At 34.5% G+C, this 27953-nt stretch overlaps 1 protein-coding gene across 1 annotated transcript in view; it reads left to right on the forward strand.

Moving 5' to 3' along the window:
• The window catches only part of LOC145683432 (kunitz-type serine protease inhibitor bitisilin-3-like), a 337612-nt gene that overhangs the window by 125759 nt on the left and 183900 nt on the right, over positions 1–27953 (forward strand). Inside the window, exon 2 of the mRNA XM_081754768.1 lies at positions 19778–19892. Within this exon, the coding sequence (XP_081610894.1) occupies positions 19778–19892 (115 nt within the window). The remainder of the gene's footprint in view (positions 1–19777; positions 19893–27953) is intronic.

The raw sequence follows: 27953 nt of genomic DNA on the forward strand, positions 1-27953 counted from the left end.
TACTCAAAAGTTGGAATTTCGGGGGTGGTCCGGACCCCCAGGACCCACCCCCTGCGTACGTCCCTGTGTGTGTGTGTATTTCCTTAAAATTAATATTTTATAATTTTGATTAGGTGGTATTCACTTCAAATTTGGTTTAAACGCGTGTATCTTAACGTGGAACATAAAAGGCGAGAGAGATATTTTGCAATCGTTTCCGGTTTGAAGCAGACACTGTTGTTGCGAGACAAAATGTATTGTTGTCTTGTATGGACAATATATCGTGAAAATGATGCCCAATGTTTCTTTCAGACTCTTTTTGGGGGACACTGCCTCCTCAGAGCGCCCCTGGCAAGATCAAAATAATACGTTTATAATACAATAACAAATAGAATGTTATCAGCAGTGCCCCCGGGGTAATACTCCACCCCCCTTCCCCACGAACATTGCTTCAGATAGAGACACTGGTGATGCTCCATTTCCACAGCTACATATGTTTGATTTTAAATATTTCAGTATCGTCCCGAAACTTTACACGAACGTACTGCCTAGTTTTGAGACCATCTCAAAAGTTAGCGTATAAATATATCCTTTCCGTCTATGAAAATATTTTGTTCACGCAATGCCAACAGAAACTATTTGGTAAAATGAAGCAACGTGATAAGAAAAAAAACGCAAGATAAAAGAAGGTCTGCGGGGATTCGAATCCAGACCTGATACTCAGAAAGCAGACACTTTACCGCGAAGCTAACTTACTACGTTGGGTTGTGTTTGTTCTATTCTCCTCAATATACCACATAAGAGGCCAAATGAAGGCAATTCAAAAATATGGCAATTTTGAATTCAAGATGGCGACTTCTCCAATTATTTGTTTCTTCACTTAAACTGAACTACTTCCTTAATAACATAGCGAAACCTGGCTTCCCTACCAAGAGCACAACTTACAATTTTCATGGTTACAAATTTTTGATCCGCCCTTTTTAATCGAAGATGAACACTTTTCCGACATCTCGGATTTTTCCCTTCACATGCGCTGTACTCTACACACTTGAACGCAATTTCGTGATTCCACCATATCTACAAATTGTGTAGAATTAGACGCACCCTTATAACATTCCTAGTACTTTCTTACACCGAAAGTGACTATTTTTTTCAAGTTTAAGGGCAGATTCGCAAACTACGCATCAGAATAAACATCACCTCGAAATTTCAACATCCTAGACACAGCCATTACAAATTTCATATTTTCTCGGTTTGCGCCGCGAAACGAAAACGAATTTTAATGCTCTTTTTTCTATCACAAACTATGTTCCTAGCTTCACTGCCTGACAAAATATGACGTTTCTATGGTGTGCGGAACTACTCTAAAAACAAGCATTTCGAAACGACGAAAAATTTCGACACTTCATTTACATGGAAAATGTCGCCTTTTTCGTGATATGGGAATTTTCCCATTACTCACATCCATGACGAACAAGTATGCAAAATTTAGTGTTTGTATGTTTTGTGGAAGTATGCAAACAATTAAGAGTGTTTCCGACTTTAGAGGTATATAAATAATTCCACAGACGCGGGCCCGCTACGTACCAGTACTATATGAGCAGTAAGTAGGAAGTCAAAAATCTGAGGAATTGCGTAGTGTAGGGGAACGACGGGAGGCTGCTGTGCAAAAGACCTGGGTTCGATTCCCAACAAGTTTTTCTCTAACTTTTTCTTTCTTTGAAAGTTTATTTTTGTAGCTTAGGTGATTGAAAATAAGCTTGACTTTATTATATACGGCATTTCATTCCAACCGGACCCGCAACTAAAACTATTAAATCGAAAGAGGCATTTTTCCACGTATCTTATATATTAAAATTATGTACGCTGCTGACGTGACAATTTTCGAAAGATGCCCATTTGTGTGCGTGTGTGTGTGTATGAGCGTGTGTGCGCAGTAGCGTACGCAGGAATTTATTTCGGGAGGGGCCAAACTCAATATCAGTGTATTTTATATTGAAATTCCTAAACTTGTCCCAAAAATTAGGCTAAATTTACTCAAAAGTTGGAATTTCGGGGGTGGTCCGGACCCCCAGGACCCACCCCCTGCGTACGTCCCTGTGTGTGTGTGTATTTCCTTAAAATTAATATTTTATAATTTTGATTATGTGGTATTCACTTCAAATTTGGTTTAAACGCATGTATCTTAACGTGGAACATAAAAGGTGAGAGAGATATTTTGCAATCGTTTCCGGTTTGAAGCAGACACTGTTGTTGCGAGACAAAATGTATTGTTGTCTTGTATGGACAATATATCGTGAAAATGATGCCCAATGTTTCTTTCAGACTCTTTTTGGGGGACACTGCCTCCTCAGAGCGCCCCTGGCAAGATCAAAATAATACGTTTATAATACAATAACAAATAGAATGTTATCAGCAGTGCCCCCGGGGTAATACTCCATCCCCCTTCCCCACGAACATTGCTTCAGATAGAGACACTGGTGATGCTCCATTTCCACAGCTACATATGTTTGATTTTAAATATTTCAGTATCGTCTCGAAACTTTACACGAACGTACTGCCTAGTTTTGAGACCATCTCAAAAGTTAGCGTATAAATATATCCTTTCCGTCTATGAAAATATTTTGTTCACGCAATGCCAACAGAAACTATTTGGTAAAATGAAGCAACGTGATAAGAAAAAAAACGCAAGATAAAAGAAGGTCTACGGGGATTCGAATCCAGACCTGATACTCAGAAAGCAGACACTTTACCGCGGAGCTAACTTACTACGTTGGGTTGTGTTTGTTCTATTCTCCTCAATATACCACATAAGAGGCCAAATGAAGGCAATTCAAAAATATGGCAATTTTGAATTCAAGATGGCGACTTCTCCAATTATTTGTTTCTTCACTTAAACTGAACTACTTCCTTAATAACATAGCGAAACCTGGCTTCCCTACCAAGAGCACAACTTACAATTTTCATGGTTACAAATTTTTGATCCGCCCTTTTTAATCGAAGATGAGGACTTTTCCAACATCTCGGACTTTTCCTCTCACATGCGCTGTACTCTACACACTTGAACGCAATTTCGTGATTCCACCATATCTACAAGTTGTGTAGAATTAAACGCCCCCTTATAACATTCCTAGTACTTTCTTACACCGAAAATGACTATTTTTTTCAAGTTTAAGGGCGGATTTGCAAACTACGCATCAGAATAAACATCACCTCGAAATTTCAACATCCTAGATACAGCCATTACAAATTTCATTTTTTTTCGGTTTGCGCCGCGAAACGAAAACGAATTTTAATGCTCTTTTTTCTATCATAAACTATGTTCCTAGCTTCACTGCCTGACAAAATATGACGTTTCTATGGTGTGTGGAACTACTCTAAAAAGCAGCATTTCGAAACGACGAAAAATTTCGACACTTCGTTTACATGGAAAATGTCGCCTTTTTCGTGATATGGGAATTTTCCCATTACGAACATCCCATGACGAACAAGTATGCAAAATTTGGTGTTTGTATGTTTTGTTGAAGTATGCAAATAATTAAGTGTGTTTCCGACTTTAGAGGTATATAATTCCACAGATGCGGTTCAGCTACCTACCAGTACTATATGAGCAGTAAGTAGGAAGTCTAAAATCTAAGGAATTGCGTAGTGTAGGGGAACGACGTGAGCCTACTGGGCAGGAGACTTGGGTTCGATTCACAGCAAGTTTTTCTATCACTTTTTCTTTCTTGAAAGTTTATATTTATGGCATAGGTGATTGAAAATAAGCACGGCATTTTATTGCAACCGGACCCGCAACTAAGACTATTAAATCGAAAGGGGCACTTTTCCACGTATCTTATATATTATAACTATGTACGCGGCCGACGAGACAATTTTCAAGAGGTGCTCATTTGTGTGTGTGAGCGTGTGTGTGCAGTAGCTTACGCAGGAATTTATTTCGGGAGGGGTCCAACCTCAATATCAGGGTATTTTATATTGAAATTCCTAAACTTGTCCCTAAAATTAGGCTAAATTTACACAAAAGTTGGAATTTTGGGGAGGTCCGGTACCCCAGGACCCACCCCTGTGTACGTCCCTGTGTGTGTGTGTATTTACTTAAAATTAATATTTTATACTTTCCACTTGTGGTATTCACTTCAAATTTGGTATACGCATGTATCTTAACGAGGGACATAAACGGGGAGAGAGATATTTTGCAATCATTTCCGGTTTGAAGCAGAAACTTTTGTCGCGAGACAAAGTGTATTGTTGTCTTCTATGCACACTATATCGTGAAAATGATGCACAATGTTTCTTTTAGACTCTTTCTCGGGGACACTGCCTCCTAAGAGCGCCCCTGGCGAGATCAAAATAATACGTCTATAATACAATCACAAATAGAATATTACCAGCAGTGCACCCGTCCAAATAATTACCCCCCCCCCCCCCTCCCGGGACATTTCTTTCGAAAGACACACTGGTGATGCACCACTTCCAAAGCTACATATGTTTGAATTTAAATACTTCAGTATCGTCTCGAAACTGCACACGAACATACAAGTCGCGGATCCAGGGGGAGGCGATCGTAGGGATCGCCCCCCAAAAAAAGAGGAAACTTTCTTATTTTATATATAAATAAAATATATACTTTATTTTTTATCGCTCTTAAAAGTAGTTCTAAATAGCAGTATTACAACCCACCGCCTCCCCCAGAAGTTCGTCCTGGATCTGCCCCTGGAACATACAGCCTCGTTTCGGGACCATCTCAAAAGTTGCTGTATAAATATACCTTTTCCCTCTACGTATGTAATAATGAAAATATTTCGTTCCCGCAATACGAACAGAAAGTAGTTTGCTAAAACAAAGAAATGGAGATAGGAAAAAATTCAAAACCGTTTAGCCGGAAATAGAACCCAGTCCTGTTACTTAGAAAGCCCAAACGTTACCGCTGAGCTAAGCTCGTATGTTTATTCTAGTTTGATCTATTATGATTAGCATAGCTCATAACAAGGCAGATCAAGCAAATTCAACAACATGGCATCTTTGCATTCAAGATGGCGACTTCTCCAATGATTTGTTTCTGCATTGAAACTGCACTTCATGCTTAAGTGTATAGCAAAACATGACTGTCCTACCGTGAGAACAGCTTATAATTTTCATGGTTACAAACTTTTGAAGCGCCATCTTGAATCGAAGATGGCGACTTTTCCAACATGTCCGATTTTTTCCCTCACTTACGATTAAATCTACCCACTTGAACGAAATTTCGTGATTCCACCATATCTATAAGTTGCGTAGAATTAGACGCACCCTTATTACATTCCTAGCACTTTCTTACACTGAAAATGACTATTTTTTTTTCAAGTTTAAGGGCGGATTCGTAAACTACGCATCAGAATAAACATCACCTCGGAATTTCAACGTCCTAGACACAGCCATTATAAATTTCACATTTTTTCGATTTGCGCCGCCAAACCAAAACGAATTTTAATGCTCTTTTTTCTATCATAAACTATGTTCCTAGCTTCACTGCCTGACAAAATATGACATTTCTATGGTGTGCGGAACTACTCTAAAAACCAGCATTTCGAAACGACGAAAAATTTCGACACTTCATTTACATGGAAAATGTCGTCTTTTTCGTGATATTGGAATTTTCCCATTACTCACATCCCATCACGAACAAGTGTGCAAAATTTGGTGTTTGTATGTTTTGTGGAAGTATGCAAACAATTAAGTGTGTTTCCGACTTTAGAGTTATATAATAATATAATTCCCCACAGATGCCGGCCGCACCGTACCAGTATTATGTGAGCAGTAAGAACGAAGTCGAAAAACTAAGGAAATCGGTAGTGTAGGGGATTGACGTGAGCCTACTGGACAGGAGACTTGGGTTCGATTCCTAAGAATTTTTTCTCACTTTTTCTATCTTTGAAAGTTTATTTTTATAGCACATATTGTTTGCTTATAAGGTTGAGTCTATTATAAAACGCATTTCACTCCAACCGGTCCTGTAAACAAACTACTGAACCGAAAAAGAAACTTTTCCACGTATCCCGTATATTATAACTATATACGCTGCCAACGAGAAAATTGTAAAAAGGTGCGTATATATATATATATGTGTGTGTGTGTGTGTGTGTGTATTTCCTTAAAAGTTATAATCTTATACATTTTCAGTTGTGGTCTAGACTTCAAACTCGGTATACGCATCTATCTAAACGACCAGTATAAAAAGGGAGATTGTTTGCAATTATTTCCGGTTCGAAGCACACACTATCCTCGCAAGACAAAATGTATTTTTGTCTCGTCCGTATACTATATCGTGGAAATGATGCTTAATGTTTTTTTCCAAAATGTTTTTGGGGGGTACACTGCCTCCTCGGGGCTCTTACAGTGCCCCCGCAGGAGACCAAATAATACGTTTATAATAGAATAATAAATATAATACTATGAGCAGTGCCCCTGGGAATACTAATTGTGATCCTCAGGAACATTGTTTCTGAAAGAAACATTGGTGTTGCCCCATCTCTAAAGCTACATATGTTTCTTTCTAAATAGTTGAGTATCGTCTCGAAGCTTCACACGAACATACTGCCTAGTTCCGAGACGATATCAACAGTTAGTGTATAAATATATTATTTTCGTCTATGTCTGTAATAACGAAAATATTTTGTTCACGCAATGCCAACAGAAACTATTTTGATAAAACGAAGCAACGTGATAAGAAAAAAAGCAAGATAAAACAAGGTCGGCGGGGATTCGAACCCAGACCTGATACTCAGAAAGCAGACACTTTACCGCGGAGCTAACTTACTACGTTGGGTTGTGTTTGTTCTATTCTCCTCAATATACCACATAAGAGGCCAAATGAAGGCAATTCAAAAATATGGCAATTTTGAATTCAAGATGGCGACTTCTCCAATGATTTGTTTCTTCACTTGAACTGAACTACGTCCTTAATAACATAGCGAAACCTGGCTTACCTACCAAGAGCACAACTTACAATTTTCATGATTACAAATTTTTGAGCCGCCGTTTTGAATCGAAGATGACGACTTTTCCAACATGTCGGATTTTCCCCCTCACATGGGCTGTACTCTACACGCTTGAACGCAATTTCGTGATTCCACCATATCTACAAGTTGTGTAGAATTAGACGCCCCCTTATAACATTCCTAGCACTTTCTTACACCGAACATGACTATTTTTTTCAAGTTTAAGGGCGGATTCGTAAACTACGCGTCAGAATAAACATCACCTCGAAATTTCAACGTCCTACATACAGCCATTACAAATTTCACATTTTTTCGATTTGCGCCGCAAACGAAAACGAATTTTAATGCTCTTTTTTCTATCATAAACTGTGTTCCTAGCTTCACTGGCTGACAAAATATAACGTTTCTATGGTGTGTGGAACTACTCTAAAAACCAGCATTTTGAAACGACGCAAAATTTCGACACTTCATTTACATGGAAAATGTCGCCTTTTTCCTGATATCGGAATTTTCCCATTACTCACATCCCATCACGAACAAGTATGCAAAATTTGGTGTTTGTATGTTTTGTGCAAGTATGCAAACAATTAAGTGTGTTTCCGATTATAGAGGTATATAATTCCCCACAGATGCCGGCCGCAACGTACCAGTATTATGTGAGCAGTAAGAACGAAGTCGAAAATCTAAGGAAATCGGTAGTGTAGGGGATCGACGTGAGCCTACTGGACAAGAGACCTGGGTTCGATTCCTAACAATCTTTTTCTCACTTTTTCTTTCTTTGAACGTTTATTTATAGCATATATTGTTTGCCTATAAGGTTGAGTCTATTATAAAATGCATTTCACTCCAACCGGTGCTGTATATTTTTGTCTCGTCTGTATACTATATCGTGGAAATGATGCTCAATGTTTTTTTCCAAAATGTTTTTGGGGGGTACACTGCCTCATTGGGGCTCTTAGAGTGCCCCCGCAGGAGACCAAATGATACGTGTATAATCGAATAATAAATAGAATACTATGAGCAGTGCCCCTGGGAATACTAACTGTGATCCTCAGGAACATTGTTTCTGAAAGAAATACTGGTGTTGCCCCATCTCTAAAGCTACATATGTTTCTTTCTAAATAATTGAGTATCGTCTCGAAGCTTCACACGAACATACTGCCTAGTTTCGAGACGATATCAACAGTTAGTGTATAAATATATTATTTTCGTCTATGTCTGTAATAACGAAAATATTTTGTTCACGCAATGCCAACAGAAACTATTTTGATAAAACGAAGAAACGAGATAAGAAAAAAAAGTAAGATAAAACAATGTTCGGCGGGGAATCGAACCCAGACCTGCTACTGAGAAAGCAGACACTTTACCGCGAAGCTAAATTACTACGTTGGGTTGTGTTTGTTCTATTCTCCTCAATATACCACATAAGAGGCCAAATGGAAGCAATTCAAAAATATGGCAATTTTGCATTCAAGATGGTGACTTCTCCCATGATTTGTTTCTTCACTTAAACTGAACTACGTCCTTAATAACATAGCGAAACCTGGCATAATTACCAAGAGCACAACTTACAATTTTCATGGTTACAAATTTTTGAGCCGCCATTTTGAATCGAAGATGACGACTTTTCCAACATGTCGGATTTTTCCCCTCACATGGGCTGTAATCTACACGCTTGAACGCAATTTCGTGATTCCACCATATCTACAAGTTGTGTAGAATTAGACGCCCCCTTATAACATTCCTAGCACTTTCTTACACCGAACATGACTATCTTTTTCAAGTTTGAGGGCGGATTCGCAAACTACGCATCAGAATAAACATCACCTCGAAATTTCAACGTCCTACATACAGCCATTACAAATTTCACATTTTTTCGATTTGCGTCGCGAAATGAAAACGAATTTTAATGCTCGTTTTTCTATCATAAACTATGTTCCTAGCTTCACTGCCTGACAAAATATGACGTTTCTATGGTGTGCGGAACTACTCTAAAAACCAGCATTTCGAAACGACGAAAAATTTCAACACTTCATTTACAAGGAAAATGTCGCCTTTTTCGTGATATCGGAATTTTCCCATTACTCACATCCCATGACGAACAAGTATGCAAAATTTGGTGTTTGTATGTTTTGTGGAAGTATGCAAACCATTAAGTGTGTTTCCGATTATAGAGGTACATAATTCCCGATATGAATAATTTTGAAATACAAGAAAATTCATTATTAATATTAGATAACTTAATGTCTGAAACCAATGGTGATGTTGCAAACTTATTTGCAAAATATGCACATCGTAAAAAATTAACAGTATTATTTATTGTTCAAAATTTATTTACAAAAGGAAAACATGCTCGTGGTGTAAGTTTAAATGCTCATTATATTATAGTATTTAAAAATCCACGTGATAAATTACAACCACAATGTTAACAAGTCAAATTATGCCAGGATATAGTAAACAAGTTGTGAATGTGTTCGAAGATGTACCACGTGAACCTCACATTTTTTCACGGCATGCGTGTTGTGTTCCCTTAAAAACAAAAACAGGTCCTGAAATAGCAAAAGCAATCAAAAATTTTTTAAAAAAATTAAACTACCCGTGTTTAATGTACAAACGGATTTAGGTACAAAATTTTATAATCGATACGTAAAACGTTCATTTCAAGAATACGAAATTAATTATTATAGTGTACATTCAGAAATTAAATGTGCATTATTTGAACGGTTTATAAGAACATTAAAAGAAATATTATATCCTTATTTTACTGCTAAAATACATATCGTTATATAGATGTTTTAAATCAATTTGTAAAAAATTATAATCATTCGTACCATAGAAGTATTAAAATGGAACCAACAGATGTAAATCATTCTACTGTTGACCAAGTTTGGAATACGTTGTACGGTGATAAAACGAATAAAAAGAAATTAATATGTAAATTTAGTGTGGGTGATTATGTGTGTGTTAGTAAAAATAAATATAAATTAAAAGAGGAATATTTACGAAAATGGTCACAAGAATTTTTTATTGTTGATAAATATATTCCGACAAATCCTATTACATATAAATTAAAAGATTGAAATGATGGGGAAATTAAAGGGATATTTTACACAGAAGAATTACAAAAAGTAAATGTAGATTCAAACAAAACATTTTTAATTGAGAAAGTGTTAAAAGGAAAGAAAGATATGATGTATGTAAAGTGGTTGGGATATCCATCAAGTATGAATTCATGGATTAAAATAATCTGTTCAGTCTTCAAAATGAGTTCGATGATAGAACATGATTTCTGTTACTCTTCCTTCAAATACTAGCTTTGAAATTTTTACTAATAATAGAACTTCTTCGTTTATAGTAAAGTTAACACAACCTATTCATTTAAGTGAAGGAGAATAGTATGTTGCCTTAACACAACTTAATGTTCCTTTTAGTTCTTATAATGTTCGTAAAAATGAAAAAAATTGTAATTGATACCATCGTTAATGATGAACTTGAAATTGCACCCGTTGATATTACACCAGGATACTATACTTCTATTCCATCCATTTTAGATATGATTCCTGAAGAATTACGTATGTTAAAATAATTATAAAAATAAAAATCAAGTTGGAATTAAACATTCTTTAAAATTAAAAGATTTTGTGTTATTTCAATGACACGTGGATTACAACCTTTACTTGTATTTATAAATGAAACCGAGTTTACAGATGTTGTTTTTCTAAAACCTGGTAATGAAGATGTTGCCACAATAAACCGTGCAAAATTTAAATGCAATTTAGAATATAATATACCAAACGTTTTTAATGTTTGTGTTGATATTGTAAAACAACCAGAAAATATTGGACCACTTCTTCGTAAAGTTAGTGCATATAATATTGAGCATGGAGATCTAAAATGTTTCTATTAGACACACCACAATATGTTAAAGTTTAAAATCTTATTTTAACACGATTGAAATAAACTTAAAAGATGAACACGGTTTAAAATTGCCATTTGAATTTGGAACTTCAAACTTAACACTTCACTTTCAACGAAAATGATTTCTGAAAGTATTGATGATAGTTTTTACATTACACTTGTATCAAACGCAAGTACTGATGTATACCATAGTCCAACACATTTTATTAATCTACTAAAAAATAATATTCAATTATGAGAAACCGATTGGTATGTAGGATTAAGTGAAATACATGTTTCTTTAACGTGTTATAATGTTAACGATGGGGAAAATGTTATATGGTATAAAATAAAAAATGAAGAAGCACAAAAAAGTAAAATTGTAAGCGGATATTATCACTCCGTACATCATATCATTGATGAATTAAATAAAGTATCAAAAGACATAAAATTTTCTGTATCAAATATTGTACATGTAGATTGTAGTGATCGTGTTGAATCAGCCTTATTATCACCAACATTAGCATTGCAATTAGGACTTCGTCAACATAAAGATCTTGTTTTGTATAAGCGGAGGTATAAACAACCATATGTTGTTATTGGATATCCACATCAAATTTTTATTTATACTGATATCATACAATATCAGCTTTTAGGTGATACAAAAGCGCCTTTATTACGTATTGCAACAATATCAAATGTAAAATACGGTAAAGTGCAAACATTAACATTTCAACATATTCATTATCTTCCACTTGCAAAGTTTTCATTCAACAGTATTGAAATACTATTAAAAGACCATCCAGGACGAAATTTGTCATTTCGTTCTGGGACACTAAGTGTTAACTTCATTTTAAGCGCTCTCCTAATAAAAATTAATTAATTATATTTTAAAAAAATGAAATTTAGACGCCATTATGGACATGGTATCCCATACTTTTCAGGACTTGTATATCAACGGGGACATGGTATAGGTAGTTTCTTCCAAGGATTATTTCGTTTTGCATTACCATTTCTTAAACAGGGTGCGAAAACTTTAGGTCGACAAGCATTACAAACGGGAATACAATGAGCGGGTGATGTAGTAGAAGAGAAACCATTTAAAGAATCTGTTCGTCCACGTGTAAAAGAACCTAGTGTAACTTTAAAGACAAAAGCTGTTAACAAAGTTGGTCAGTTATTAACTGGAAGTGGTAAGAGACGGCCACGCAAGCGTAAAGCTCCGGCAATTGTTCGTTTTGGACCTCCAACGAAACGTAACCGTACAAAGAGAAGCAAAAGCAAAAGAAAAATAAAATGAAAAATAAATCGTGTTACAGATATATTTTCATAATGGCACTACTTAATTCAAGCAGTGTGGAATGCTGTACCAACGATTTTGATTTATTTAGTACTCCAATGACAGAAACTGCATTGAATCTTCCTTTAATGCAGAATACCGTCCAATTACAACATTAACTTCTGATGGACCTATTGAATTTTTTATTCCCGGAGAAACAGGAGAATTTATTCATAGTGCATATCCTTATCTTTACGTACGTTGTAAAATTACAACACCTGATGACGCACCAATAACTGACACTGATGTAGCGCCAACAAATAATTTCCTACATTCATTATTTAGTCAAATTAACATTTCATTAAATGATAAATTAATTAATTTTTCATCACGATTTTATCCTTATCGTGCATACTTTGAAACATTATTAAATTATTCCCGTGATGCTTCTGATACACATTTGGAATTAGGTATGTGGTATAAAGATACTGTTAAACAATTTGATACCATAGGTAATGCTAATTTAGATTTTCAACAACGTGCTAATTATATTAAAAATAGTAAATCGTTTGAAATGTATGGGCGTCTGTATACAGATATTGCTGGATTACCAAGAGCACTTGTAAATAAAGTAGGTCTTCGCATAAAATTACATCGTAGTAAAGATGATTTTTGTTTAATGTTTGCAGCAAATACTTCTTATAAAGTAAAACTTAAAGATGTTACTCTGCATATACGTCGCATCGATGTTGCACCTCATTTGGCAATGGAAATGAATACTAATATGAACATGAAACAATAAAATATCCCCTTACAAGAGTACAAACAAGATCCTATACTATTCCTGCAAACGTTAATTCATACAATCTTGATAATATTTTCTGGGGTAACGTACCAAAAAGTGTTGTTATCGGATTGGTTTCCAATTCGGCATTTAATGTAAAATCTGAACTAAATCCATTTCATTTTCAACACTTTAACGTTAAAAAACTGCAGCTACAGGTTGGATCAAAATCTTTTCCTCCCAGTCCCCTCACCCCCGATTTTAAAAAGAATTTGTACCTTCTAAGTTACCATTCTCGGTTTTCCGGTACTAATTTATATTATAAAGATGATGCACATAGTATTACTCCTAAAGAATATCCACACGGCTATATCCTTTATGCATTTATTCTATCACCTACCGCAACATTAGATGATTGTACGTGGGACCTTGTGCGTGATGCACCTGTAAATGTTAAAGTTTTCTTTTCTGAAAATTTACCTGAACCTATAACATGTATTGTATGCGCGCAGTTTGATTCTTTAATTTAAATTGATAAAGATAGAAATATATATACTGATAATACTTTTTAAAATTATCATTTTAATAAAATAAGTATAACTTTTCACTTCTAAGCATATCAATTACATGTGCCCTGCTGGTACAAAGTGTGTTAAAAATTTTATATTGTAATATTTTTGCTTGATTATTCAAAGAGTTGCAAGGTATCATACTATGAAGTTTGTCAAAAGTATTTTCCGAGCGTTAGCACTATTCATCGTTATTGGAAAAGTTATTAAAAAAATCTGTCATAAATATTTTAAACATTTTATTTCCTTTTATGAGAATATTCCATATACTCCACTAGGTCTTCCAACATATACTGGTATAAAGTGATGTAAAGTGAAGTGAATTTTTTAAAAGAAAACTAAAGTTATGTACACAGATGATATAATAAGTGTTATTTCGTGATAAACTCACTGGTGCAAATGTGCATGGCATTTATCCTATTGAAAGAATACCAAAAACTGTGCAACCACCGGATGGACTTATTATAAATTTAAGCAATTAATCTTCAGGTGGCACACATTGGGTGTGTGTATTCATTGATGATAATCAAAGAGGCTATTACTTCGATAGCCTTGCATTATCATTTCCAAAAAAATAAAAACTTTTTTAAATAAAAATTGTAAAATATATTTTACAAATAGTTCCGCATATCAAGATGATAATTCAATTTTGTGTGGACAATTTGTGTTACACTTACTGCATCATATTGTACGTAAGAAAAGCTTTCAAGAATGTTTAAATTTATTAAGAAAAAATAATCTTAAACAAAATGATAAAATTGTACTCAATCATGTAACCAATATAATGAAAAAGAAAAACAAGTAGATTAGTTTAATAATTTTTTATTTACAATTTAAACTCTTGTATTTTTATTTACAAGTACATATCATATCCTTTTTTTACAACTTTGCAAATGCATTAGTTAATGTTACAGTACGTTGAAACTTCCACCAATAACATAATTGTTTGCATTACGAAATGCACATCCTGATTTTTTGTCAAGTTTAATATTTTGTTCATGAAAAGTACAATATTCATTAAATACGTTTGCATGCAATGTGTTTAATGGTGGATACTGTTTATTTTCCAAATTAATAACATTAGCTAGTGCAAAAATATTTATAATCCACAGTGTTTTTTCTGCACATTTACAATAAAAGGTTGCATCTTGTTTACAAAGTTGATATATAAGGTTACGTATGTGTGATACAGTATAACCGCATTTTTCATTCCAAGTTTATCCATGTAAGTTTAATGTTAACCATTCAATTTGTTTTTGATAACCTAACTGAAGTACATTGTATTCTACTGGTGATTTTATTAAACAATGCAAATTTTCTGTATCATCACACACAGTTAAACATAATTCACGAGTAATAAATTAATCATTTGAAATCTTAAAACCTTGTATGTCAATAATGTATTCATTAACACATGGTGAAATTTTATGTTTACGTTCTAAGAAAAACGGTATGATTTGTCCAACAAATTCAGTGTTCTTTAAACAATCACGCGCTTTGCGTATAAAGTTTATACTTGAAATCTCACTATGATTTTCTTCAAACACTTCAAATAAATCAATAAGAGTTATGTCGTTGGATAAATGTTCTACAGCAAAGGTTCCAATATCATGAAAAAATAAACATTGATGTTCAAGATGCAGCAAACATTGTTCACAAGAAATATTATTAAGACGTAAGTATGCACTTATAGTTTCTAAAACACGAACTTCACTAATATGTTCTTCACTACATGATACACAAAAATTATTTTCGGAATACATTATGTACAGTACGTTTTCTTTTTCTTAACACACTTCACTATACTCGTTCGATCTGTCTTTTTCAGGAAAAATACTTAAAAGTTCTTTTCGCACATTCGCATCGACTGATATTCACCATATTTAATATTAAAATAATCTCTTGTTAATGGTGTAATAACTGTATGTGTTTCTGCATAAATGTCAAACAATTCCTCCTGTGCCTCCACCACAGACCAAACACGAATGTCTAAAATGTCTTCATTACAATAAAAACATTCATAAGACCATTCACATGTATCATGCCAATAACATGCATAACATATCAGATAATCATTTGGATTCCATTTCACAATGCATTCTCTAACACAGTTCACATCCACATAATTAACAGCGCATTCACAGTTCCAACTTAGTTCCGATAAAGCAGGTGAACATGGCGGCGTACCCACATTTGAAACCACTTCGTCATCTGATTTCGCCTCAAAATCTGAGTTATCCTCCGAAAATTCGTACACTTCATTATCTGTTTCCTCTTCACTATCACATGTATAAACTTTTATATTGCCATCTTCATATCTTTATAATTCTTTTTCATTAATTGTAGAATCCGGAGAATCTGGATATTCTTTTATATTTTTACAACTTTCATTCTCAGCGTCTAACTTATGCTTCACATCAACGTCTTCTACAAACTGACGGTTCTCCATCGCTAACAAAACTATACATGTCTAATTTTTAAAACCAATATTTAAATAAAAATCTCAAATGATGTCACGCGCTCGCGCCCGCGCACGTGGGTATTTTCCGTTCGCGCCACGCACATCTCGCGCCGCGTCCGCGTTTCCGGCATCCGTCGCAGGCTTAAAAATCTTTTTCATAAACATTTCATCTATTGTGCAATGTTCTCTTCAACTTCCCACGACATTAACATCTGGTATTATTCTTTTCTTTTACTTATAACAATCTAGTATTGTTCAGCAAGTAAATTATTATTCTTTTAAACATACAGCTCCAAGGTTTCTCCTTTATCATTCTTTTTCTTTTATTCAAAATTCTTTTCATACAATTACAATGTATTGTGTACTTCTATTATTCTTTATAACAATCTACCATTGTTCAACAAGTTTCCAATGTTTTTTCTTTTCTATTATTCTTTTCTTTTACTAATCATTTATCTTTTTAACTTTGTCATCTTTTATTATTCTCTTTTGTGTAACTCCTATACATACAATAGTACCCCACCCCTTACCTGTCGTCATATGTCATTTAACAATGATGTATTTCTATACATCTAAGCTCTCTACCCATAGTCTCGAGACGAACCCCCTGCCTGGGAAGTTTGATCACATATCGCTATATAACTACTTAAGTTTGACATAGTTATCTAGTAGGCAAAAGTATCTGGATAGGGAGTTAATAACGAGACACGTGGACGGAGGAAAGGAGAAGGTTGCAATAAAGTATTGATACGAGAACTGCATTGAGTGAGGTATGAACATTGTGGTAGCCACATCGGATATCAAAAATGTTTCTTTATGTTGAAAGAATATGTGTGACACATCAATATTGGCTAGGATCTTTGCCAAAACGAGAATCTGAACTCATTTTTCATATATCGCTATTTGTTTACGAGATAGAGTGTGCTGTTTGACACTAAAATTGAAATTTATCTGAAAGTAGGTATACTATGTTTCTGTGGGTAACTGTATATTGCATATTACATAGATGATGAACAACAAATATGACGTTCACTTACAATTATTTGCACTATGTCGATTATCACTACGATTATCACTATTATCGATTTCAATTTGCACTATAAATTGAAAGTATTTGAGAACAAAATCTTGATACGAATATTCGGACCCATGAGGAAGGGTTTGGAGAAAGGGGGGAACGTCACAACGAGAAACTTCGTAATTTATACCCTTTAGCAAATATTGTTAGGGTCATCAAGTCTAGGCAGCTCAGGTGTGCAGGCCATATAACTAGAACGGAAAAAAGAAGGAACGTTTCCAAAGTTTTAACTGGAAGTCCAATCGAAAAAGGATCATTAGGATCACCTAGGTGCAAATGAAAGGACAATATTAGGATGGATTTTCTGAACTATTAGTACAAAGTAGAAACTGGATCAAGTTGGCTAAGGGCAGATGGAGTGCTTTTGTGACCAGTCCTTTTGTATTATATTATTTTGTAAAGCCACCTTTTGTATTATATAATTGTGAATGTTAGTGTTCTATTCAGAGATTTAGAAAGGTTAAAATCGTTCTAGGAAAATATAATATTATGAACATTGATTTGATGAATATAGTGGTTGCATAAGGTACACTAATATCTCTGCTATCTATGACAAAAGGTGTTCCTTGGAGAGGCAATTAATGTATTTGAAATTACAAAATGGAAGCTTGAAGGTAGCTATTGCAAATTTCTCTACAACGTATAGGCATCTTCGCCAATTTATTACAAAACTTGGTGTGAAAATACTGTTTAATTAACGTTAAAGAATTACAGATGTTTAATAATTCTTAGGCAGTGCACCATATCTGCATGTTTATATAGAAACTACCGTAACACATTGTTTTCATTAATAGACAATAACACAGTGAGCAACACTATGTGATAATATGCAAAAAAAAAAAAAAAAAAAAAAAAACAGTATCACGTAACGGATTCAAAACAATAACTGTGTCTTCATCAGACTTCCACTCCTTCTGGCTGCTTGGGAGCTGGTCATCACTTATATATACTTTCCGGAGATCAACTTTTAATTAGGCTCCGCCCCTTCATTAAAAAGGAACACTTGTGTCGCTTTCGCTTTCACTTTTCAGCTGCACACGTGTCCAATTAAAATTTTACTTTTATCGCTGGATGCATTCTGTCCTCTATTTATCCTTATTTTCCTTGTTATTTTTTCCTTTCTTTCTTCTTTCTTTTCGTTTCTTTTTCTTTAAGCAGAATCTTATCCCACTCTTTATGTATCGAGCATCCTGCGTTCCAATTCATGACCTTGTCCCCTTCATAATCTCCCTGGCTTCCTTCCATTTTCTCACCAAAGTTCTGTTCTCTACCCCTATGACCTTTGCTCCTTCCCACCCTATCCTGTGGTTTGTCTCTTTTTGATGCTTATATATCGCATCAGAAACGAAACGAGAAACGAAAAGGAAGAAAAAAGAAAGGAAAAAATAACAAGGAAAATAAGGATAAATAGAGCACAGAATGCATCCAGCGTTAAAAGTAAACTTTTAATTGGACACGTGTGCAGCTGAAAAGTGAAAGTGAAAGCAACACAAGTGTTACTTTTTAATGAAGGGACGGAGCCTAATTAAAAGTTGATCTCCGGAAAGTATATATAAGTGATGACCAACTCCCAAGCTGCCAGAAGGAGTGGAAGTCCGATGAAGACACAGTTATTGTGTTGAAACCGTTACGTGATACTGTTTTTTTTTTTTTTTTTTTTTTTTTTTTTTTGCATATTATCACATAGTGTTGCTCAATGTATTATTGTGTATTAGTACAAAATGGAAGCGAATCAATGTTAGAATAGTCATAATTTTCATCTAATGATTGAAATAATCATTTCAACTAACTAACTAACTAACTCTATGGCCTATGGAACCCGGAGGTTCAGTGCCGCGTTCACAAAAGCTCTCCACTGACTTCTATTCTTAGCTAATTGCATTCAGTTTCTACTTTGTATTCCTATCTCTGCGAAATCCATCTTAATATTATCCTCCCAGCTGCGCCTAGGTCTTCCTAATGGTCGTTTTCCTATGGTTCTACCAGTCAAGACTTCGAAAGCGTTTCTACTTTCTTCCATTCTAGCTACATGACCTGCCCACCTAAGCCTCCTAGACTTGACGACCCTAACAATGTTGGGTAAACCGTATAAACTATGTAGTTCCTCGTTATGAAGCTTCCGCCATTCCCCATTCTCGTTCCTTTTGGGTCCGAATATTCTTCTCAGGATCCTGTTCTCAAATACTTTCAGTCTATGTTCTTCCCTCAGAGTAAGCGACCATGTTTCGCAACCATACAGAACAACAGGCATGATTATCGTTTTATATATTTTAAGCTTCAAATTCCTCGACAGAATTCGCTACGACAAGAGATTTTGAACCGAGTAATAACACGAATTCCCTGTTTTTAGTCGACATTTAATTTCTTCGTGAATATGATTTTCGTCTGTTAATATTGATCCTAAATATTTGACTAATAAATCATTTCAACTGTATTTTTAAATTAATGTGAAACTGTTAATTGTTACATAACTAAGTATGTTATTTTTAGTGTTTCTCTTTACTTTTCTCAATGAAACTATCATAATCTAGAGCTTTTCAATTATTCTTGAAATCAAGCATTAATACTACGAAGGGAAACATCAAATAGCTAAAGAAAATTGTAGAGTCACTAAAGAAAATATGAAAGTCTAAAATCGTTGAAGCCGAAAAATGCATATTACACATGGTGAAATACTATATATTATTTTGCATAGAATTTCGAAGCAAAAATGTAAAATGCTTCAATAATTATTTACTAATTCATTTCAGACGGTTAATTTATTGCCACCTAGACTGAACTCACGGAGATTGTTGGACTTGTATAGCCTAAAGGACTTTAATCAACTTTATAAGCTTAAAGGAATTGCACCTTATAACCAAAGGGGTAGGTAAGAAAATTATATAATAGTACAGTAGATTCCATTTAATGAAACCCCATTTAATATATACAACCGGATAATAGAGAGAGACATAGTAAAATTTTATGACACTTTACTATGATTTTCCACAATTCCACTTTTTTCTGCTAGTCTTTCTTACGACTCACTTAGAAAATTAGAAATAAAAATTTCATCTGAAACCCATATAAATGCTGTTTATTCGGACCAATAGTTACCAAATAAATTCAATATCATTTTATTTTTTAATATTCAAGAACAGAAACTCAAGTACATGAATATGAATTTTTGTGCATTTTATATGTCTTTTCTAAATGAATAAATGTAAACATTATACGCTTATACCTTTACTTTTTGTATGAAATAAATTCACTGTATGTCGAAGAGTTAGTAAACTACTACCAGTTGCATAGGTGTGAGCACGGGCGTCTCTGGCGGGGGGACAGGGGTGACGCGTCCCCCCAAATATTTGAGTATGAGATAAATGGATCAATGCTGGAAGTATTTAGATCTATATGGAAGAAGTAGAAACATAGGCAGAACAAATTAAAGTTATGTTTGTTCTTCAAGATTAGATTAATGTGATTAGAATGTCCGCTTGATGTTTCACTTTCAAGGAAGGATTTTTTTTTCAAGTTACACTTCTTGGTTAGTCAAAGTAGTCTCGGCTGCAAGCACAATTTTTTCATTGCTTAATCAGCAAAAATTGGTTTCCATGAAAAAGGGAGACTGGAGAAGAGAAGGAAAGGATATATAAAAAGTTAATCTGCGAATTAAGAAGGGAAATCTACAAAGACAGGGAAATATGCAATAGAAGCGAAGGTGAAAACATGAATTTAAAAAGATAGGGACATTTGAATGTTATATATGAGAGTAAATTTCATGCGAATACTGTAGAAGGGCAGCAAGCGACAATATAGAAACTAAAGATAGAAATGAGTGTTTAATGAGCGAATTGTGTTTGAGGAAAATGGAAAGAATACATTGGGGAACCACATGACAGCATGAATAAACTGTAAAACGAAGTAAACGAGGATAGTTTATTAGACAAGTTCAAAAACATAAACCGAAATGAAGAACAAAAAGGTAGATAATATACCTTTTGAGTTTATTAAGAATACAGAAGAAGAATGAAAATCAAAAATTGTCATCGTAAGACTTCTTTCAAAGAGTTAAGATTTTGTTAGCTAAAAAATCGAAATATATGAGGACTATAAAACTACACTGCTGCAAATACGTTTAAGAACACTGACTGTGAGCAGGAATTCACCGGTAGGAATGTCAACGTGAAGAAATTACCTAAGAATAATATTATATATAAACTTTTTTTTTTTTTTTTTTTTGGCAAGTAGTCTACCGTAGTGGAGGAAAATTATGATGAGTTGTGTTGCTACAGGTAGAAAGAGTGGATGCCATTAGTAAAGTAGATCCCAGTTTACTCATAATTTTGATGTAACTTTAGTTGGGATCTACTAGCATTCTAGTCGTCCCCGTCTCCCCCAATTTTAACATGCCAGAGACGCCCATGGGTATGAGCATTAGAAGGCGTGGCCTTCACTTCCGAACTTTTGCTTCATTTCATTTAATGTGAGGGATATTGTTATGCGTTGAACACTGGTTTGGTGATCTTTCTTGACGAAAATTGAACACATTTGCACTACAATAATTCACCTAGCCAATAACACCTGCATCGTTTGCTTTTTCATATATTGTACGAGGAGAGTTCAGAAAATATGTTTTCTTAGTACATATCTTTTCCAGGTATTAAGTATTATTTCGGAAAGAAGACGCTCGGACATTGATACTGTGTGGCAGCAGAATCAAGTTTCAGTGTCTCACGTGTTCTGAATATAAACGTAGTTACTAATCTGTATGTGTGTACACTAGAAATCCGATCTGTTATTCTCTTTTCATTGGTAAAAGGGCCAGGTCGGATTCAAAAGGAACTCCAATAAGCGTATTGCGCAAACGTGATCGACAGTGCAGGATGTATATAAATTCTATCTGGATTTCAGTGTTGGTCACATGGTTGTGAAGAATGAACAAGGAAGCAGGGTTCCTCATACAATAACAGACCTCCTTTCTGCAATTGAAGAGGCTTTACGGGTGAATCATAGAGCACCATTAACAGAGTTGCAAGTACAGTTTAATCTGTTACATGGCACAATATGGGACATTGTGCATGAGAGTTTAGAATAGAGAAGAGTGTGAAGCAAGTAGTTTCTTAACAAAGAATAGACGACAATAAGAAAACACGAATAGATGCATAAATCTTACTTTTCCATCGCTTTAATGAGCACACTGAGAAAAAAAAATCGTATGTGGCATACGTAGAAACATAGATCACATGTGTATTTCCTGTAGTTTTTGGACTTAACGTGCACCAAACGTATAACTGAAAACGTATATTTTATACGTACTTTCCGTGCCTAGTGGAGAGCACAATGAATTCGCATTAAAATGTTTATTTTAACATGTGTTTGAATCCCATCTTCCCAAGCTGTGTTTTAGTTTTTAAATATAGGATCTGCATTTTACTGACAAAGAACATTCACATTTGAATGCAAGAAACTTAGAAATACATCACACTTACGTAATATAAAGTAATACAAATATATATTTATATTACAGGAAATCACAGCTTCTTCTCTTGTCCCTAACGTTTACTTTGGTCCAGGAGACTCATGTTCAATTCCTGGTGAAAGCTCATGTGACATGGCCTAAACGTCAAGAAGTAGAAATTTTTGAAAATACTTAAGCACATATTTTTAATAAACGTGTGTGTACCAAAGAGCAGACCTCAAATTAAAGCTATGCTCCTATTTGTCACTTTCTGAAAAATGAAAAAGAAATTTAAAACTGTATAAATTTTCTATATGCTCCTATTTGTCACTTTCTGAAAAATGAAAAAGAAATTTAAAACTGTATAAATTTTCTATCTTTTTAGGAGTGTTTTTTCCGAAACAACTCAAAGTTGAACAGCTTTAAATAGGGCATTTTCTGAATAAAGAGAAGAAATTTGTATAGTATAGAAATAATATATTTTCCATCCCAAGAATTGGAATTTCTAGAAACACTGAAACCAGGCCCGTAGCCAGGGAGGGGCTAGAGGGTCACTGCCCTCTAAATTATTTTTTGTCCCCTCAAGAAAATAACGCTGAAGTGAATTTTCAAACTGACTCAAAACCAGTGAAATTCTTGCAATTATATTTACCACATTAAATTCAGCTTTGCGAATTGTACTCATTTCTGTGTAAAATTATATGTTTCTTCCTAAACGCACCGAACAACTTCCATTGCCTTTACCCATTTCAAGATTTTCAAACAGTGCCCTATTATTGCAACCATGACAAACATCCAAGGATACTAGGGGCACTTCCAAACAATAGTATCATAGTGAGTAAGGTTAATTGTGAATATTAATAAATTGAAGTGTCTCGCTTATTTTGGAAGGTCAAAAGTGAGTGCAAACGATGAATGAAACATACACTTCTATTTTGTATTGATATAATCTAAAATTGCTGTAATATAATCTTCTTATAATGTTTAAAAATAAATACTTCAATTCTAATTATTAATATGAAACAAAGTACCTCGCAAAGAGATGCTATTAACCACACAAAAACGAAACAAGAATTTACGGTTTCGATAATTCAAAAATAAATACATATTCTGTAAATAATAAGTAAATGTACAATTTTATGGTGTCCTAAGATGTATTTGTCATTGCCACCTTAGTCTTCATTTCGGCCTCCTAATAAATCAGGCTGGCTACGGGTCTGACTGAAACACATATTTCCGTATTTTTAATTAACAGATTATTTTACGAATTTCACATCTCTAACTTAATCAAATCCTTGCATTTGATATTTTCAAACTAAAGAAAGAAAAGAGAAATTTGGGCAAAGAATAGCTCCCTTTGTTGCTCTTTTATTTCTTTCACTCTCTCTTTAGTTTTTTTAACGTAAAAATTACTTTCTTTCTTTTTGTTAAGAGCTTATTTATGGTATATTCTAAATAACTTAATCGAATCTTTAGACTCGACACTGCCTGAATAAAGAAAATGCAAAACAGAATTTCCTTGTTTGTAATGAAAAGTGTATATGCCCAATTTCATCTCTCAAATTCCTGGATTCTGTGATATTCAATTGTTGATAAAAAAAAATCTACCCCTGCATTTAAGACCCTGTAAGAACGTATTTTGATAAAACTGTTCTTATGATGTGTTTTGATTTTGTGACAGAAGAGTATTCTCTCTAAATTTCAGCCCATGCAGCACGAAATTCAACGCCGTCAACCAAGGAATATTTCCGAAACATATGATCTCTCGTATCGGATCGTCTGTTTTATCACCATTTGATTTTATTTCATATACAGTTATTTGATTTGATCTATACTTATCTTAGGGCCGGCATACACGTTACGATATACCTGTGGCTGTGAGGTAAACCTCACCGACATACCGGAAAGGTATACCTGTGCAGGCTATAGCACACACACGGAACGGTAAATCTGAAGATCTTAACTCAGTCGAGAGATGATGAGGAAACAAGAGGACGACGACCGACGCTCCCTATTCAACTAACTAGCCACAACTCATCTAAACACTGTACAGGTGCGCCGGAGTGACTCACACACACGCTCAGGTTTACACGCCTGCGTTGGTAGTAAGAATTGAATTTCGATTCTTTTTCGGTCACTTGCACAAGTCGCTACCCCTGTGCTGTTTGGCCTGCAGCAGCTGGCACAAACGATGTGAAGATTACCTGTACATGTAAACCTCATAGGTATACTGGAATGTGTGTGAAGGTCCTTCAGGTTTACCGTTCCGTCTGTATGCTCTAGCCTGCACAGGTATACCTTTCCGGTATAACGTGTGTGCCGGGCTTTACACTGCAAAGGAATAGTGGAGATTTCTTATTTTATTTATTTTTACTCATTGGATACAATTACATGAAGAATTTAGTACGCTAACTCAAATTAAAAAGAAGGAGTTTTTACTCTATTTTAATTTTATAAGGTGGAGTTTCAGATGCTCATGTAAGATGTCACAAACAATACTAGGGGTTATGTGGAAGGCAGTTAAATGAATACGAGCAGGACGATGGGACTACACTGGAAAACATGTACCACTCTGCATGTACGACGAACTTGGATATTTTTATGTCACTTTAGTTATAATAAGTTTCATAAGAGGGAAGTAGCGGGAAATAATGCATGCCAAAATAGCGTCTCATATTATTAAATGAATCGAAACGAAATTATAAAAACTTAGCTTGGTCCAAAAGCTAAATATTTTATAAAATTCGCCTGATACAGTTCAAACATTTTCCCATTATGAATGTAGTGTATCTTGTTATTTACTGAGATCAACAGCACTAAGAGGTCTAATAAGGACAATTACGTGACGAAGGTAACTAAAGTCATGTGGACTATTTTTCTCATACTTCGCATTGCCTTTTTTGTGACAGATAATAGCTATACTACTGTGGTAGTCAAAATTGGACAAAATAATACAACGTATGTACCGAGTTCTATTCATTAGAAACGAAAAAGAAAAATCTAGGTGGTCGAATGTAGATTCTCTACTCCACGGAACAACTAACGTAGGCAGTCAATATGAACTATTTATTTTTGTTTAAGTTGAGAAAAAACCACAGTTTGCTGATATTTCTTGCAGTTATTTTTATTTCTATTATTTATTACTTTCTGTCGTAAATGTGAGAAAAGAAATTACAGTGATGATAAATAAATGAATTGGAGATTTCAGTGGATATACACGCTCCATGATACGTAGAAGCAAAATAAAAGGTACGGACCACTAAATTTTCTCGCTCTTGTTTCTTAAGCTGAATCGTATAATGTAGCAGTTATTACGGAAACATTTATTTATGAAATGTGAACAAATATTAACCATTTTTGAAAAGATTTGTACAAAGAAAATTAACAGCCAAGAGCAAACTACCCATTTTTGAACTTGATAATGAGAAATTGTTATGTACATTGTAAGATTGTCAGATATTTATTTTATTTATGAACTATTAACGAAAGTCATCGAACCGTTTTTAGAAGTTCCGGAGAATAAAACACCACTTAAGATTTTTAATGGGGAAACATCTACACCGCATTATACGGTTCGTTAACAAATATTTATTTAGTAAATCACTTTTGGAATTGTAAAACAAACTATAAAATCAAAAAGATTACATTCCTGCATAGGACAAGAATACGTGGCTTTGCTGCTGCGTTTTAAATGGAATTTGTTATACGTTCTTTGGAGACATTGATGTTCATTTCCGTTTTTGTTCCAGCTTTGTCATGTCTTCGACAAACCTCTTGAATATCACGTACTTCTAGAAGTGGATTTTTTTTTTTTTTAGCAAAATTTGTTTTATTAGCTTGTAAAGCGAGTTTTAGAGAATGACATTCATTTTAACGATATGTTCAAATCTGATCTCCATACTTACAGCTGTATATGTAAAATAAACATATACAAACTAAAAATAACTCTCGGAAGAAACGAACAGTTACAACAAATTTATGTATCACCTTTTGCTTCTTCAGGACTCTTTAAAATTATTTTTTAAACCATTTAATACCTATATTTCTTGTGACATTATGTAACATGGGAATTTGAAGCATTCTTTCTAATATTAGCAAATATTCATAAGTGTCGGAAGTCTTATGGAACGGCTATTACTGTCTGTCAGTTTGTCTCTCTCTCTATCTACAAGCATTATGGCAAAAATGTAGAAGATAACGAAAAGAGCTTTTTTGCGATTGATTCACTGTTCCAAAAATAGGCTCCATCTTCTCCAGTAACATCTTATTCAAACTGGAAGTTGTGACAAATGCAACAAGGGATTTTTGCAATCTAGTCAGCGTCTCATGAGAGCATAAGGTTACATCTACAACGTTCTACGAGAGCCGGAAATGGTTGAAATTTATTAGTTCTTTAGGTTTCAATACTAACTCTTATAGAGAAAAACGGCAAGGGATATCTCAAAGTTGTTTTTGACAGAGATTCATAGTTCTAAGACTAAATTCTCTATCAACTTTTAACTTCTTGTTGAACCGGGAAGTGGAAAAAAATTTACGAATTTCTTGGTTACAAAACTGACCGCACAATGGATGAAATGGAAATGGTTAACGAGTAGCAGTTGTTTTATATGAATTCAGTACCAACAATATGTTTCATCTCTGATTCTATTACTTTAAAATTTCAACCGGAAATGATAGGTATCAAGTTACATCTTGCAGTTTTAATGTTAATCTTCAGAGGTATACAGCAAAAACAGTAAGAGATAGCGAGAAATTGCTTTATGATTTGTAATCAGCATCCAATGAACAAAGTCAACATTGTATCTTGGCCCGGTCTCGCTTCAAGTTTGAATATTGAATTCGCATAGTTTCAAAGTCTACTGTAGTTTCAAACGGAGAAACGAAACTAGCTTGTCTATTTTATATTCCTATTTCTACGAGAATATTGTCAATTCTAAGTCTTTTTCCAATTGATCTGATTCTTTATATTTAGTTTAGTGTCCCTTTCAGCATAGAAGCTGTATGAGACGTGGACCTACAGCTTAACTTGGGATCCAAACCACACGAGTTCTCGCTGGGATCCGAACTTACGCCTCCCATGTCAAAGGCACGTGTACAAACCGCTTAGCATGAGGGAACTCCCTTTTTCCGAATGGATTGCCAATTAAAATTTTAAAGAAATTTCTACTTTCATCCATCCTCACTACATGACCTGATTACCTGTGTCTCCTAGACTTGATTATATTAAGCCTAGACTAGACTTAACAATGTTAAGCAAAGTATGTAAATTATGGATTATCTCGTTATGAGGTTTTTGCCGTTTTCCATTCCCTTCCCTGTTGGCTCCGAATATCCGTCTCAGGATTTTATTCTCAAATACTTTCTCTCCCACTTTTTCCACGATTCGATTTTTACACCATGAGAGCTTAATTTTTTTTTCGGCTAGCATATGCTAGCTACTGCCCGAAGAGGGTTACGCCCTCTGTAGGGGAAGAGATGTAAAAGTA

This window comes from Thermobia domestica, chromosome 4 (genome assembly GCF_964235325.1).
Source record: "Thermobia domestica chromosome 4, izTheDome1.hap1.1, whole genome shotgun sequence".
NCBI classification, from domain to species: domain Eukaryota; kingdom Metazoa; phylum Arthropoda; class Insecta; order Zygentoma; family Lepismatidae; genus Thermobia; species Thermobia domestica.